The sequence below is a fragment of the Paramisgurnus dabryanus genome, chromosome 11, assembly GCF_030506205.2.
Source record: "Paramisgurnus dabryanus chromosome 11, PD_genome_1.1, whole genome shotgun sequence".
NCBI classification, from domain to species: Eukaryota; Metazoa; Chordata; class Actinopteri; order Cypriniformes; family Cobitidae; genus Paramisgurnus; species Paramisgurnus dabryanus.
This window is the reverse complement of record NC_133347.1, coordinates 18,364,873-18,381,485: the sequence shown is the minus strand read 5'-3', so window position 1 is coordinate 18,381,485 and position 16,613 is coordinate 18,364,873. Positions and strand designations below refer to the sequence as shown.

The window sequence follows — 16,613 nt, the reverse complement described above, 5'->3', positions numbered from 1 at the left end:
ATTTAAAAATGATCATGAACTTAAAGTGAAGCCACACATTTACATAGGGATGTTCAGTGAGCTTGTTAACGCAGAATCTCCGAACACATTGGTGTACGAGGCCTTGAGGTAGTAGACGTAGTTCTGCAGGCTCCGATTGGTGCTGTTCACCTGCTCCAACTGGTTCTTCATGTCTTGAAGTTTGCATTGAAATCGCTTCTCCATCTAATAAAATAAAAACTGTTATTGCACCTATATGGTGGCTCGTATCTCAACATTTGGCATGCTAGGTTAAATAGGAGCTAAGCGCTGGTTTGCAGTACTATGAACTAGTGCAATGCAAAGTTTCACAGGTCGTATTCAACATGAGAAAACTTACATCATCTTTGCTGCGGCGTAGCTGACCCAGCTCAGTTTTAGCCACGCTTAGTTGGGTCTCCAAGTCCAGCTTTTTGGACTGAGCTGACCGTTCCTTGGACAGCATCCGCTCGAGGCTCTGGTCCACCTATGAAGAAAGATTGATTTTGCAGCATTCATATACACACGTAAAACAATTTTAGTCACAAAATGAGAATGTAATGGGACCTGTTTCTGTGCCTCCTCTCTGGCCTGCTCCACCTGTCTGTAGAGGGAGTCGCATTCTTGCGTTTTGTCCTCCAGACGCAGCTGTGTGTTGTGAATGGTCTCTTTCCTCTTTGCAATAACTTGAAGCAGATCCCGGTTTTGAATGTTCACCTCTTCCATCTTCCTGTATGCCACCAATTGTAGATAAATTGTTTAAAAAAAAAAGAGTAATGTTCGTAAAGTCAAAATTAGTGAATTGCATCAGACCTTTCCATGCTCTCCACGGTGCATTTTAGCTTCTTGTTCTCTTCAAGTACAAATAAGTTGTTTTCCTGGAGTGTCTCTATTTTACAACCCTGCTGTTCCATCTATGTACAGAAACAACAAACGATTAGATATCCGTAGATATGTGATATAAAGAGTGTGTGTGATCTCAACACATTACTTTGATCCTAAGCTCCGACAGGGTGCTGGTTTGCTCCGCATATTTTCTGTCCTGGATGTTCATGTTCTCTCTGGTCTCTCTGAGCTCCTCCTCTGTGCGCTTAAAAGCTCCGTGCAGCGCTTCCATCTCCTTCAGCCGGGCCTGGAGATGCTTGCGGCCCTGATCCACCTCTCTGTCCACCTCAGCAAGATCACTCCGAGCCTCCTTCTCCGCTAGCTCCAGTCTCAGGGAGTATTCCTCTGATTCCAAACGCATCTTTTGTAACTGTGAGCGAACGGGTAAGTTAGTGCACCTGGATTTTTATGAGCTGTGAGGATGGTATGTTAAAAGTACCTGGCTCTTGTAACCCTCTACTAGGCTGTCAAAGTCCTTCAGTGAAATCTTTAGCTGCTGCACCTCTGCATAAGACGAAGAGAGCCTGTCTTCTGTGGCTGACAGAGTGGTCTGGTGAAGGAGACATAAAATCAATATTTGAATACATTTGAAATTATTTTAATGTATTTAACTATCCTGAGCTCGTTGCAATGCGTTCTGGGAGTGCATTGTCTGTAAATCATGCATGCATTGAGATTTTGACCTAAAAAGTATTTTGCCTTGAGTCTTTGGTTCTCCAGTTTAGCAGATGTGGTATCTGAGGTAAGTGAATGCAGGCGGCTGAGAAGGCCTTCTCTCTCTGCCCTGGACTTCGCTTCACAACTGCGCAGCTGTTCGGTCAACTTGGTGAGATGACTGTAAAAAGAAAAAAAATGCTAAAACCAATTCATGTTTATTCGTGTTTTTAAAGGCAAATGTATTAAGGAAATAAGAAATAATACAGTTTTTTGAAAAACTAAAAATGCATTGACTAAAAACGATCTAATATTTAAAATAAGTTAAAGCAAATGGACATTCGAGTCACTGACTTATTTAAGGTTGTGATCTCTTGCTCAAGTTGGCTCTTTTCTCTGCTCTGTTTGGAGCAACGCTGCCGAAGCTCCTCAGTGGTGGAAAGCGCCTCTGCTAACTGAGCCTCCTGAACAGACATAAACATCAACAATAGTGCACACTGCATGATTCATACTCGAAAAATTACCTTTACAATCATCATTAAAGGGATACTCCAGCCAAAAATCTGAGATACATATGTCAGTCATCTTTCAGACAAACACATTTGGATTTATTTTATAATGAAATCAATATCCTTTGCTGGCGAGTTCCTCGTAATAGGGGAAAGTGCTGTTCATGGTTTCATAGCACCCTCACCTGTTTTACTATTTGTTAAATATAGTTTTTTTTAAGTTCAATAAATGTTACTTTTTTAATTGAGATAGTAACATTTGGCATCATCATTGTGTAATTTTTATGATGTAAATTGAGTGAGCAAAAGCAGTATCGGCTCCAAATATCGGCTCCAGAAAACCGGCAGCCTGTACAAAAATAGGTATCGGCACAAAAAAAATCCATATCGGTTGATACCTAGTTCGAAGTGTCATGTGTGTTGCTCGTGTTTTCAAAATATGTGTTTGTTGCATCATGTGAACCTTGTGCATTATGTGTCTTGTCAAAATAAGTGCCTGCTGCACACGCGTCAAAATTGTTTATGATAAAAGAGACACTCACATTCACAAAAACTCTTACGACACTCCCTTGACAGTAAACTATGATTACACACAAGATATGTATATATATATATATCTCCCAAGGGTTTTTTTTTCCTTGGCTAAAAAGTCTGGGTTTTTTTCTCCTAGGGGGTTTTTCAACCCGGGGAGGCAGCCTTCATTGGCTTCACTTAGCACCCTCTTCTATATGATACATTAGTAATACACTTGCTTATAATGTTGATTCATAGCCGCAACAAATTTAGCTGCTTATGCTATCTGTACTGTTATGCTATGTGTCCATTTTCTGTGCTTTTCACTGCTCCTATTAATGTAAAGCTGCTTTGAAACAATTGCCAATTGTGAAAAGCGCTATTTAAATAAAATTGAATTGAAAAATTGAATTGAATATTTTGACATGGCACGTGATGCACATATGTGCAACAAACACATATTTTTAAATGACGAAAAACACACATAATGGGCTAAATACATGTTGTGACGAGCTTCACATTGTGCGCCCTCAACAAAAAAAGAAGTCACTGGCCGCCACTGGTGTGGACTACTTCTGTGAAGGATGGATGCACTTTTTTGTGTTTCAAAGTTAGAAGTTGTTCCCTGATCCATGTTTTCTACTGTTATAAAGCGTGGAAAAGCAAGGACATTTAATAAAATAACTCCAAATGTGTTCGTCTGAAAGAGGATGAGCCACCGTCGGATTGCTTGATGGTGAGTAAATAATGGGGTAATTTTGATATTTGGCTGGAGTCTTGCTTTAATCAATACATAACACATATGACTTTTATAAGGCATAAGAAACCTCTGTGTATAGTAACATAATTCTGTACCTTCTCCTGAATTTGTTCCGAGAGCCGGGCTGCTGTGTTCATACTTTGTTCAGCACGTTTTCTCTGTTCCTCTAGGATCTGTTTGTGGATGTCTCTGTCTCCTTCACAGTGTTTCTCCAGCTGCTTCATCTGTTCCAGCAGACTCTGAACCTCTTCCTGCTGCTGCTGCATTGTTCCCTCCAGCCTCTGTGTTCAGGAAAAGAGAATAACTGAGAAATGTAATGTTTTCATTTATATTATTATTCATTATATGTATTGTATTGTATTATATTATATTATATTACGTGCTCTAGTCTAAACTGTACATTATGTGATCTCTATATGATACAGTGCTCAAATCCTATGAATTAAAACCAAAATTCTTGTGGAAAATCCCGCACAAATGAAGATTTTAAGCCTGAATTGCAACCTCGTTGATCGAAAGGCGGCTTGACCCGATTAGTGTTTTATCACACTTTTATTTCTTTGTCACAAAAAACCACCTCCGGTGTGGTGTCATTGCAATTATTTTGCCGTTTCTGATTGCGTTGGAGCCTCACGATCCCAAAATCGTAAATATCAAACAAGTGATCAGGCTGCCTCCGACATGACAGCTGCAATAGCCAATGGAGATTGTGCAAGCTCAACCGTGAATTGATTCGTCCACGATTATGAATGCAATATTACCTAGCTTGTCATTGAACTACGGCTCTGTGTAGTAAATGCCGCTCCATTTAAAATCAGGTGATGGCGATTTACTACCAATCATGGAACTGGCTTTACTGATGAGATGGAGGTGCATAAAAATTGCACGTGATTTATCGTGCAGCCCTAGTGTCATGAAATCATTACTACAGTCATCACCTGTGTAGTCTCGCGATCTGGTCGAAGTATCCAGTGTGTGCATTCTGAGAATTATGATTTTAATAATTGTTTAAAATCGCATCAGATGTAAAAATCGTCCAGTGTGTCCCAGCCTTACTTGAATCTGAGCTTCCAGACGGTTATTTTCAGCCACTTTCTTGCGAAGCTGGCTCTGCAGACGACTACGAGTGGATTCAAGTACCTTGGAGAGGTCTCCTGTGGTCCTCAAATGGTCCTGTGACAATAGCAACAGCATGTTTCCCCAGACAAAACCATGCATGCATAAGGTCAAAAGCTAACACAACACAGATGCACCAATACATTTACATTTTAAAATATGCTGTGGAAAATTTGCAAGCAATTTTGTAGAAAAAAATATATATTATTACCCTTTCAGTTTCCAAATTCTCAGCTAGCTGATCAGATTCTCTTTCCTTAGTATTGAGTTTAGCCTCAAGCTTCTGCAAGAGAAAGTGAGAATGAAATAAATCATTAACAAGATCAAATCATCAATATACAGTTTCTTTAACTTCATATTTAATTCACAAACCCTTCTTTCAGACTCCGATTCAGCTAGTTTTCTCATCAGTATCTCCCTCTCATCTGACATCCTCAAAGCATCTGTCTGCAGTACAGAGATGAGACAGATTAAAACTTTTGTATGCTGAACATTCATAATACTGGAGAAATGAGATTCAGTAACTGTACAGGAAGTTATTTGTACCTCATGTCCATGCTGCTCTCTCAGAAGTCGTCGAAGGGTGCGGTTTGTCTTCTCAAAGGCATCCAACTTCTGTTCTATTAGCTCATGTTGACGCTCCACCTGATCAAAATGCGTCTTTGACTGTTTTTTGTCCTGCACACGCACAGAACACACATGCAATAAGATTTATAATGTTTATTATTATTATTATTATTTATATGGTTGCTATATGCTGCTATTCTCAAAACTTCTCACCTTCTTAAGTTTTCCTATGGTTTCCCTCAGAAGCACCACTTGTTTGGCCACAGCCTGCCCATCTATCTCAGCCTCCACCAGTTTCCTAAGCAGAGTTTCTATCTCCTGGTGTGGAGCTTCTGTTTCTGACCTGTCAACAGAAAAAAATAAAACATCTCCAAACTAAAAATTCACACAGGCCTCTCTCTAAAAGCAAATGTGTGTAATAAACCTTAAAAAATAATACCTCATTTGTCCAGGCCCACCCTGCAGTCCATCTACAGTGCTACACAGGTCAGAATTCTCACGCCTTGACCTTCTCAATTCCTTACTGGCCTCCTTAAGTTTTTCTTCCTGCTGGTCAATAACACGTCGACAGGCATTCATATGCTGTGATTGGTGCATGAGCTGGTCTTCTGTTTGCTGTAACTTCACCTGCAAAATGTCCATGTGGAGTGTTAAGATTTGTATATATTTGTAATACTCTTGCTGTTCACCATTTTATGGAATCATGGGTTTGATTCCCAATGAAAACACAGATAAAATGTATGACTTAAATTATCTGTAACTTGCTTTGGATAAAACACAAATGCATAAATGTAAATTCATACCTTACTTTTTATACAGTCAACCTCATACATTAGACTTTCAATTTTTCTTTCATAATCAGAAACGTTGCCAGTTGCTCCTTTAGCATTATTCTCTTCACTTGACAGGTCAGTGAGCCGCAGAGGGGGTGAGGAAAGGTCAGCGTCCTGTCCTGTTGTCACCTCTAAGCGGCGAGTTGTCCCCTGATGGCAATGATTGGTATAACAACCCAGTCATTCGGTCACATTAAAAAAAAAATGGTTGTTTTAATAACCTGTGCTGTTAAGTATTGAAATAGTTGATAAGACTAAAACAAACCTCCCACTTGTAGTCAGTTCTTCTCGGGGCCTTTCCAGGAGGAACCCAGGGAACTCGGACCTTTACGATGGAAGTAGATCGCAGATTGCCAACTTGACCCTGTTGAGGATCAACTTGTGATCAGCGAATCTCAAAATTAAAGACTTGAACTGAAATGATGAAGGAGTATACAAGTCTGACCTGTACATGTGGCACAGTTGTGCTCCTCTGTGGACTCTTCTTCAGGTGAACATGAACAGATGTCGAGTCTGGGACATGAACATGGATGGGCGGAGAAGACGAGCGTGTTTTCATCTCTTCAGTTAGATGTGTCTGGACTAGGAGTGTATATTTTTTATGAAAAAACTATTTCGTTTGATACTTTAACTGTCGTATTAGGAATCAGAAATGTATTATTTATATGTAACTTATGTTCAAAAGAACTCTCCTTAGTCAGTTCAGTTTAGTTATGTTCTTCTAATCCGTTTTCGGTCCGATACACTAGATATTATTAGACCATTTGTTTTTACGGTCATTTAAGCCTTGTTGACCAGAAATGCATTTATAAATGTATTTGCGTACTTTATAATACGTTAAAATGAAACAATTTTAACACTAACCTCAATTCAACGTTGCGTCCCCAGTGCAATGTTGTTTGCGACACCCGGTAGACTCTCGCATTGACAACAATAGCCACCAATCAGAGACACGCCTGACGGCCTAAATCCCGCCTTTAAACTTTGATATGGTATCCTATTGGTTGGTTCGAAAGTTCAATGAATGAAGTGGGTTTGAGACGTGTGTTTAACGCCCAATGAACAGAAGCGTATTCCGTTACTGTAGCAACGATGCGTATCTAGGTTCAAGATGACCGCGCCTCTGATAATAATAACCCTAAATAATTTCCTTAAATAATTTAAGCCCAAAAATATCCTATCGTCGGTGATGATGGGATCTTGGATAAAGTGTAATAATTATTTTTTTAAGATTTCAATACATGTGTGTTCCTTTTTAAAAGTAAACATTTAACCATTTGTTTCTGTCAAGTAGCAAACAGTGGAAGGCATTAAATATATTTTTTAAAGAACATTTAGTAGACTTTTTCTATACAAATACTGTATTACAGTAATTAGAAACTAATGAGAATAAAATAGAAATCAAAACTGTGCAAGTAAAATGTGTAGACACATATGGTTATAAGAATTTGGGTGGAAAATGTGCTTAATTATATTTAATAAAATATGCGGCCAATTGCGTAAACTGTTTAGACTAGGCTTACAAGTTAGTCATCAATTTGTTTTCTTCAAAACTGATCATGTTTTGAGGTGAGTTACATAGGATTGATAGCCCTAAATAATTACTAGTTGGCCATACTAGTTCTTAAGTCTTAACTTACCAGCTATGTATGCATAAGCAACTGGCCCCTGGCCATCTAGGCAAAACAGCTATAAAGCCCTAAAATATGTTTTATTTTACTTCTTATGAAATAAAATGCATTAAAAACGGGTTGTCATGAACAGTACTCTCTATCTCAGATAATGTGTGTTTTGGACAACTACAGTATTTCTTTGTGTACTATTTTCTAACACTTGTGTGTACTAATAGTATAAGCGTATTTCTTCTGAATGAAGAAGAGACTGACATAATAACATACAACCATCTCCTTGAGATTTTCCATTTATTTTACTAGTATTTTTATGATATTACTCAAGTACCATATGTTACCAAAATATAATGCATAGACAATTTTTTATTTAAGTGGACATAACAGTCTTGCATCTAAATCAACCTTCAATAATTACAAAGTTACAAGAAAACAAAAAACATTGAAACTCAACTCCTATTTTGTTAACGCTTATTTTAATATAAACCATAGATCTGCAAACTCATATTGGAAGTTTATGAACAAGGGAACAGTAAACCAACCAAGAGGTAGACTGCAGGCTTCTGCTGTGATCTTTACTCATCTATCACTAAATGCAGAAAAGATCCATTCAGAAAAGTAAGACACATAGCAAGAAAAGCAAGAAATTTAACCGTCATTTGCTGAAAATAAAGCTAATTACAGTATAGTAGCTTGTTATTACCAATTTATATACAAGCAAAAAGCAAATTCCAAACATGGATAAAATTGGAAAGTAACTGCGATTTTAGCTTGGGTACATGAATTTTGACGGACCATTTCCTAACCTTTCCACAGAACCTGTAGGTTATAGTGTCTGATTCACATGTTTTACAGTAAAAGAAATAAATCCAAACATATAGCTGAATTATTATAACAAATCATGGAAAATTGAAATCACTGAAACATTCAAAACAACATTCTCTGGTATGTTGGGTGCATGACTTTGATCATCTTTTTCAATTAAATTCTTAGCTCCACAGTTTCACATTAAGAGAAAAATAACGTCTTACAATGCAAAAGCATTAAGCTACCATTAGATGGCATCAAACTTGCTTCTTAGAGTTGTGCTGTGTCAAGTGCTCCAAGTTGATAAAGAAATAACAAAAGCCTTGTTTTTATGGAGCATGTTGTGCCACCTTCTCCATACGCCTGTACCAGTTCTTCACCTTGGTATGGTCCATCATATCATCAAAAGCCTGAAGGCCTTCCATGACTCTCAAAACACCGAAAACAGCCTGTGTTGAAAACAGATCAAATCACCAAAACGCATAATGCAAACTGTATTCACTACAAACTGTACATCCAACACAAAACAAGACGATATAATAATTTCAAGACAGTATGACATTTTTATTTTATTTTTCAAACAAACCATAAGTTGTTCCATTAGTACACATACCAGATCTGCAAGGTTTGGTTCATCTCCTCCCATGAATCTCTTGTTTTTTCCAATTGCTGCCACCCAATCATTCACAGCCTTGTAGAGATCCTGTCTTACATCATTTTGCAGATTGTGTCTGTGTAATATATAATAAATATATGATTTAGCTTTCTAAAGTATCATCCCCAAAAACTCCCAAAGCAGCAAATTATTCCAAATACAAACTTCTCTTACAAAGCAAACATGCATGACATCGTAACATACCTGTTTTTCAGTCTTTTTGAAATTATCCACATGGCAGCCGCTCCAAAATATTTGGCAAAGAAGCCCTCAAATGTGCCAAATTTGCCCTCTCTGACTATGTAGTCAAAGGAGGCAAGGGCTTCTGTTGGTGTACGGTAAACATTAGGTGAAATTAGGTGCACCAGCCATTCATCTACCCATTTACGCCATTTGATCTCCTCTCTGCACAAAATGTGTTAAAATATCGATCACGGTTCTTAGCATTAACATAAACACAAGAGTATGTAAATTATGTGCAAGATTAATAAATCACTTTCAGACATAACTGGTTTCCTTTACTTTCTGGAATCTTTTTCGGGATACAGCCCATCAGCATCCTCATTGTTCACCATGACCCAGTACTTATTGCCAAACTCTATTACATCTTTTCCCCTGTCGTTCTTCGCCTTTATCTCAGGATAGCAATCAAGAACCTCAGATACTGTTCTCTGCCTAAAAAGGGAACAAACATTATCAAGATTTATAATAAAGATTTATAATAAAATTCATATTTATTTGCATTAATAGAGTGCTTGGCTGGGATCTTAAGGAAAGCATTAAATATATTTAAATCAATAACGTTATCAATGCTGTAAAAAAATAGATTTTTTTGTTGCCATGTCTCCATCCTTCCACCTATCACAAACTTTGAAAGTTTCATGTGGAGTAAATACACAAACCAAACACTTTTAAAGTTTAGGACTAATATAATATGAAGAAACGAGCCCTAAAAAAGCACAGGAACTTAAGATATCCACAACTTTGTCCTTAAAATACTCACTTGGTGATCAGGTAAGTCTTTAAAGCACTAATAATTACAGAAGAGTCATTAATTTGCTGTTGAAAGTAAGAGAGAAGAACAGCAGATGAGCTGGAGGAAAAATCACATAAGTTTTCATTCCATATAAAATATAGTAGTGTACTATAGCATTATTCACTATAATAAACTTTAACTAGCACACTTTATTTTAGTGTAATTACTATACTATAGTATTAACTATAGTAAATTGATCAATTGTACTAAATTACTACTGTACAATATTATTCATTATTCAAATTATTCAAGCTACATACCACCGTCCTGTCCACCATCAGGATGGGAACTTTTCTGTAAGTGGACCACTTAATCTCCTGACGCATAACAGGATTGACTTCCACAATTTCATATCGAAGGCCATGATAATCCAAGAAGGCTCGCACCTTGCTGCAGAATGGACAGGTCTTATACTGATACAAAGTCAACTTCAGATCCGTCCCCAGCTCGGGTGCCTGGTCAAAATAGGCACATATTCGTAATAAAGTAAAATGACGTTACTTTCTATACACCTTTCTAGTGCATGCCAGATACAACATTTAAGACTCGTTACTTGCATGAAGGTTTTAATTGCACAGAATTAAACATTTACTTTAGCTTTCTCTTCTGCGAGGTGATGCTGAAACGTGAGTTTGATGGTCTGGTACAACCCAAAACCACCACCGAGTAGGAACGCACCTCCCAGGACTCTCCAACGTATCGGCGAAATGTGCAAAAATCTGGATTTAAACCCAGCTCCGCTGTTACCGTAAGCCCTAACCTGACCCCTCAGATGAAATTTATTTATAAATGGGTCGGTTTTTGTTATTCTGTTAATCGGCGTGTCTAAAACTAGCCGGGCGACCTTACCAAGGGTTCTCGCACAGGACGCCGCCATCATGGTTTTACACAAACGCCCACAATTCTACGGCAAGCGCAATGCTTACATGCGCAAAACACGCGTGTATAACTATCATTGTATTTGCTAGCTGCTGACCTAAGATCATCATATAAAATCTTTATGGCTTATTTAAAAGCTATATTTTGCTGATATGTTGTACCTTTGGTTGTAAATTGAGTCTTATTATTTCAAAATTTAAATTAGTAGTCTGTATGTATAGACGTGGTTTTATTCAACATTTTCTGCGTTATTATCAGTTATGATGATGATCAGCGATATTAGTATAAGTTTGATGTACACTACGTGTTAATGAAGAAATTCAATGCCAAATCAAGAAGATTACAGCTCTTTAAAAAAGGTAAGACATTATTAAAATTATGATTTTTAAAAATTAAAATTTAAAGTTTAAATACTCGGCATACTTGTGCAAATGTTGTTTTAGAGCAGTTTCAAAGTGGGGTGATGAAGATGGTGCGGGGGGGGGGGCAGTTTAATGTCATTTTATAAAGTGTAATAAAACCTCAGAAAAATAAGGCTACTAACCAAGAGTACTATACATTGTATAATTTAATATGTTTTGTTTCATTCAAATGTTAAGTTTTGGGCCTGACTAGAAGTTGTTGATGTTTGCAAAATGGTGCTGTGATTAAAATAATACAAAATTGGATTTGGGGAATTACACACCCAGTTCAGAAATAAAAAAAACACATAGAAAATAAAGAAATTACTTTCATTTCTTTAAAACAAACAAAACACATCAAAACTTTCATTCAGGAGATCATCTTTTGACAGTGAGAGAAAACGACCAAAAAGCACAGATCGTTTGACCTTGTGTTACTATGTAAAGTAGTTGTGTTACAATTAACACTGCATTTGTTTTTGTCCCGCTCACACCTACAATATCAAATAATTGACTTTATGATTTTTTTGGAAGGGGGGGGGGTTCTTGGAATAGTAACATACCATAACATTGACATTAGTTTCTCCACTGTAACAAAACAATAAGCCACACATAAAAGACGTTAATTCAATACTTTATTTACTAACCTTTTAACAATAAATTACTAGACAGAGATGCAAGAGTTTGCTGTCAGTGGCCATCCTCTTGTTGGATGCACCACAGTTACCACCTAACTCAAGCAAACAAATGATGCCCCCACACACCATCTTTTCATACAGATTTCCTAATATACCCCTGCCCGCGTTGCAGCGCTTACGGTGAGCCCACTGTCCAAATTCACTTACTTGTATTTTTATCAACTCATATAATAGTGGACAAATGTAGGGAATAGTGAGGGTGTAGGGCTATTTCGGACACAGCCTGGGAGATGTTAATGTGTACATCAAAATATAAATATTTCTTGCATCACAGCTTTCTTCAGTCATTATTTTCTATGTTATGTTTATTTTATAATATAATGTTTACTATTTAATATATAATTTAATTTATTAACAAATCAATTATATGATTTATTTAGAAAAACAAGCCAATGGCCTCTTGTGTTACACAAAACCGCCAGCAGGGGTCGCGGTAACAGCATGATTTTTGTTAGATCTAAATGTACAAATGATTGAATTGATAGAATAAGTGAGTAATAGTCACTCACTTTTCCTGTCCTGTACTGATATGGTAACAAGCAAAATGACCATTTAGCATATCAAAAGCAAGATCCCTCATTGTTTAACCAATGTTATAAACAAGGAAAAATACTAAAAGCAGATGCAAGTTGTTTACATGTTGTAATCCATAAATCATAGAAAGATGATGGCAATTTTTTAAAACAACGTTATGGTGACTGCAGAGAATTAATGTGGCAAGAGGATGTGTTACATGTCACCACTTGTATCTCACTGGCCTTCCTGTTATGGTCCCTTACGGCTATTGCTGGAGATTTCCACATATATATTTTGCTTAGTGCCACAAAACATTTAACTTGTTTTGTTTGTCTAGAACGTCTTCTATGTATTTGTGTCTGTGTTGCTTAATTGGTCAGGCATTGGGTTAGCAGTGAAGAAGGTCATGGGTTTTAGCCCCAACACAAACTGATAAAATGTATATTGAATAATATTCTTAAAAGCAGTGCTTAAACAGTCCGCTTTAACATTTATGGTTGTTAAAGTAGAGACCCTTTTTCTTCTCTTTTGTCATGTAAATTTTTTGTATGACGTAGTGCTTAGACTCCCCTGGCGCCTTAATGTCCCACACAAGACGAAGAGGATTAAGTTAGCAGTCAGAGTCCTCTGAGGTGGAGTAAAACATTAAATAGAACAGGAGGCTCTGTTCCTGTCCAACACCACCCTGTCCTGTCTTTGTGTGGAGATGGATCTCTTCGTATGTTCAGACAGTAGGTGCTTCCTCTGGTGTCTTTTTATTATTCCTCTCATTCTATTCAATACACAGTGCAGAGACAGAGTTTTTTCAAATGGCCAGGCCACTAGGGGGCCTGCGGTGGTACTGCAAAGGTTCCATTAAAGGTGCCACAGAATGCAGGGGTGGCGTTTGCGTATGACAGGGTATAGCAGTTGCATTAAGACGAAACACCAGAAATCAACAGGCTATAATTATGCTCATTAAATATTTTTAAAAGTAAACATCTGAACATTGGTACATCACTAATATGGATAATTTACATGTGCGTTTGACTTCATGCTACACCACAGGAACCGACACACGGAAGACGAAAAGCAAATTCTTCCGCATGATTTCTCGAATTGCCCTTGCAGTACTTTGATGATATCCTCCTGTTGTTCTCGCAGCGCAGCTTGAAGTAACACAACTTATAATAGAAGGGTTCCCCCTGCAGGAGCTCTCATGATGACTGCTGCTGTTATAATCGTGATCTCACTTAAAGATTGTGGGTAATGTAGTTCTTTACCTGTTTTCGTAATTAAAATCCTTTTTTCTTTTAACGTTCAAGCAGACTCCCCCACACTCAAGCTAGATGCATATTGCATACATTATTCCAGAAGTAATGTGATTTGTTCTCTGTGGGTAAATAAACATGTCCACGGTGGTCCATGGAATCTCCATATTGAACTTTCATCTTTCCATGATGTGACATCATTTGAATATTTCGCTTTTAAAATCACTGGCCACTTTACTCTGCTTATAATACTGGTTTACTGGCCTCCTAGGACAAACACTCAGTTTTTATCAGATCTGTGTGAATTGCTCACAATTGCTTCAGCTCTATCTAAAGCAATGTTATTGCTTGGGGATTTCAATATTCATGTTGCTGATACTGTTCATGCTCATAAATTATGTCTGTCTTGGACTGTTTTAATTTGCAGCAATATATTGATTTTCCAACTCATGTTCGTGGCCATACATTGGATTTAGTATGCTCTACTGGTATTGATATTACTGCCCTGAAAGGATCTGACATAGGTATTTCTGATCATAAACTGATTGAATTTTCCTGTAATATTTTCATTCCAAAGTCTGTTGTGAAATCTTTGATTCATTATCGTGCCTGGAAGATGATTGATCCTCTGTCATTTTCTATTTCTATCAATAACTCTCACCTTTCAACCTGTTCCAACCTCTCTAGTGCTGAGGAAATTCATAATGTCTATGATGAAAGTATTTTGAGTATTTTGAATCAGTATGCCCCTTTAAAATCTAGATATGTTCCATCCTCTCACATTTCTCCCTGGTTCAATGCTGACCTTAGGGCTATGAAAACCCTGGGCCGTCGGTTAGAAAAGCTTCATAAGAAAAATGGCCTTGCTATTCACTCTCAGGCATACACTGAACACATTCAGCAGTACAGGGAAGCTCTTAATGCGGCTCGATCTTCCTATCTCTCTACATTAATTAATAAGTCCAAAAACAGGCCACAAACTTTATTTGCTACGTTTAAAAAATTAACTCAGCCACCTACAAAGTCTCTAGAAGGTTCCGATCAAATCTGTGATGCTTTCCTGAACTTTTTTCAGAGTAAAACACATCAAACCTGTCAACCTTTTTCTGTTGTTACCACTAATGTACCACTCTTTTCATGTCTTACACACCGCCTCTCTAGTTTTGACCCTACTGTCCCTACAGTAGTTGATGAGATAATCAGGCTATCTAATTCTTCCACTAGTCTCCTTGACCCTGCACCTACCTCTTTACTAAAAAATTGCCTGACTGCTTTATCACAACATATAACTCATTTCATTAATACATCACTGTCCTCTGGTATTGCTCCATCTAAGCTTAAGATTGCTGCTCTCACCCATGTTCTTAAAAAGCATGGTCTTTATCCTCTTTCTCTAAGCAGCTACAGGCTCATTTCAAACCTTTCTTTTCTATCTAAAATACTGGAAAAAGTTGTTGCTTCTCAGTTGCAGGCCCATCTGACGGCACATAAACTTTATGAGCCCTTTCAATCTGGATTTCGTCCATTGCACAGTACTGAAACGGCCCTGGTTAAGGTTCTTAATGATCTCTTCATAGCTTCCAACACTTGTTCTCTCAGCACTCTCCTTCTATTAGACGTCAGCTCAGCTTTTGACACTGTAAATCACGAGGTACTCCTGTCGCGGCTTACAGCAATTGGGATTACTGGCATGCCTTTGACTGGTTTCCTCTTACCTATCAGGGAGGCAACAATTTGTTGTATACCAGAAGCACAAGTCATCCACCAGATCTATCTGTTCCGGTGTACCTCAAGGCTCTGTTTTGGGCCCTCTTCTCTTCACCATTTACATGTTATCAATTGGACAAATTATCAAACAATATGGGTTTAACTTTCACTGCTATGCTGATGACATTCAGATTTATTTCAGCATACCTCCTACGTCAGTGTTTTCACCACCTGCATTAACAACCTGCATCAAGGAACTCAAGCATTGGCTTGCAGAAAATTTTCTTAAATTTAACTCTGAAAAAACTGAAATTATACTGATTGGCTCTAAATCAGTTGTCTCTAGGTTCTCCGTCAGCAGATAGATTTGGATGGTGACTTAATAATACCTTCTACAACCGTTCGCAATCTTGGTGTTCTCATTGATTCTACTCTTTCATTTAATGACCACATTAGTAAAGTGGTAAAGACAGCTTTTTTTCACCTACGTAATATATCTCACATCCGATCCTCACTTAGTCAGCAGGACTCTGAATACAATAATACATGCCTTTGTCACATCACAAAACAGTGTTACAAGTCCATTTACAACCCTAGGATATATCCCCAGAATGAAATTGTCTGTTATTGCCTTATTTGAAAGGATCATGAATAATTATGTTGTCCTCTGCTCTGATTGGCTGTTTCTCAGAGCAGATTCATTTGGGTAGCTCTATGTGTGTGTAAACAGACCTTATGTTTGAGCCTGTATCAGATGAAGATACACGATTTGAGGAACAATCAGTTATCCGGGGATTGGAAATGGAGATTTTGGGGTGGTAAATTTTTTTGTACGAACTGTCAAAATGTAACTGTAACAGCAATAGTAAATCTTCAGCCTAAATGCTATCAAACAGCATTAACTACAGCATATAGCGCTAACTCAGCAGACACAATTTTGTTTTAGCATTGTAACAACATTGTAATTAATTAAATATGTAATTTAATGTTTGGACGTACATCGCGACTGTAATTTCACAATTGGTGTAATGTTGAGATTGGCCTGTTTCCAGCAGTTATTAACATGTGCGAGGTTCACATAAAAAGGAGAAAACAATAATGAATCTTATTATTCATCTATGCCTATAGGTAAATACAGTTTTCCATTCTACGGCACCTTTATATTAATATAGATAGATAGATAGATAGATAGATAGATAGAT

The 16,613-nt window shown here is 37.5% G+C and overlaps 2 protein-coding genes across 3 annotated transcripts; both read right to left on the bottom strand.

Annotated features, from left to right (window-relative positions):
* Positions 1 to 19: 19 nt before the first annotated feature.
* Positions 20 to 7,475, bottom strand: odf2b (outer dense fiber of sperm tails 2b). 2 transcript variants are annotated; one of them, XM_065247237.2, is made up of 19 exons: positions 6,699 to 7,475; positions 6,280 to 6,416; positions 6,100 to 6,198; positions 5,805 to 5,984; positions 5,441 to 5,628; positions 5,215 to 5,344; positions 4,981 to 5,112; positions 4,807 to 4,881; positions 4,646 to 4,717; positions 4,375 to 4,491; positions 3,414 to 3,599; positions 1,891 to 2,000; positions 1,582 to 1,717; positions 1,322 to 1,432; positions 989 to 1,252; positions 811 to 911; positions 565 to 727; positions 359 to 484; positions 20 to 204 (listed from the first exon to the last, which is right to left on the bottom strand). In XM_065247237.2, exons 2-19 carry the CDS (start codon positions 6,391 to 6,393, stop codon positions 40 to 42), a joined length of 2,469 nt encoding a protein of 822 aa, XP_065103309.1. In that variant the 5' UTR covers positions 6,394 to 6,416; positions 6,699 to 7,475; the 3' UTR covers positions 20 to 39. The 2 variants fall into 2 exon arrangements, with proteins under 2 accessions (XP_065103309.1, XP_065103310.1); XM_065247238.2 differs by having other exon boundaries at positions 5,441 to 5,550.
* A 335-nt stretch (positions 7,476 to 7,810) lies between these two features.
* ptgesl (prostaglandin E synthase 2-like) lies at positions 7,811 to 10,852 on the bottom strand. Its single transcript, XM_065247235.1, has 7 exons — positions 10,553 to 10,852; positions 10,221 to 10,415; positions 9,928 to 9,983; positions 9,447 to 9,599; positions 9,129 to 9,329; positions 8,883 to 9,000; positions 7,811 to 8,718 (listed from the first exon to the last, which is right to left on the bottom strand). Exons 1-7 carry the CDS (start codon positions 10,838 to 10,840, stop codon positions 8,599 to 8,601), a joined length of 1,131 nt encoding a protein of 376 aa, XP_065103307.1. The 5' UTR covers positions 10,841 to 10,852; the 3' UTR covers positions 7,811 to 8,598.
* Positions 10,853 to 16,613: the final 5,761 nt, after the last annotated feature.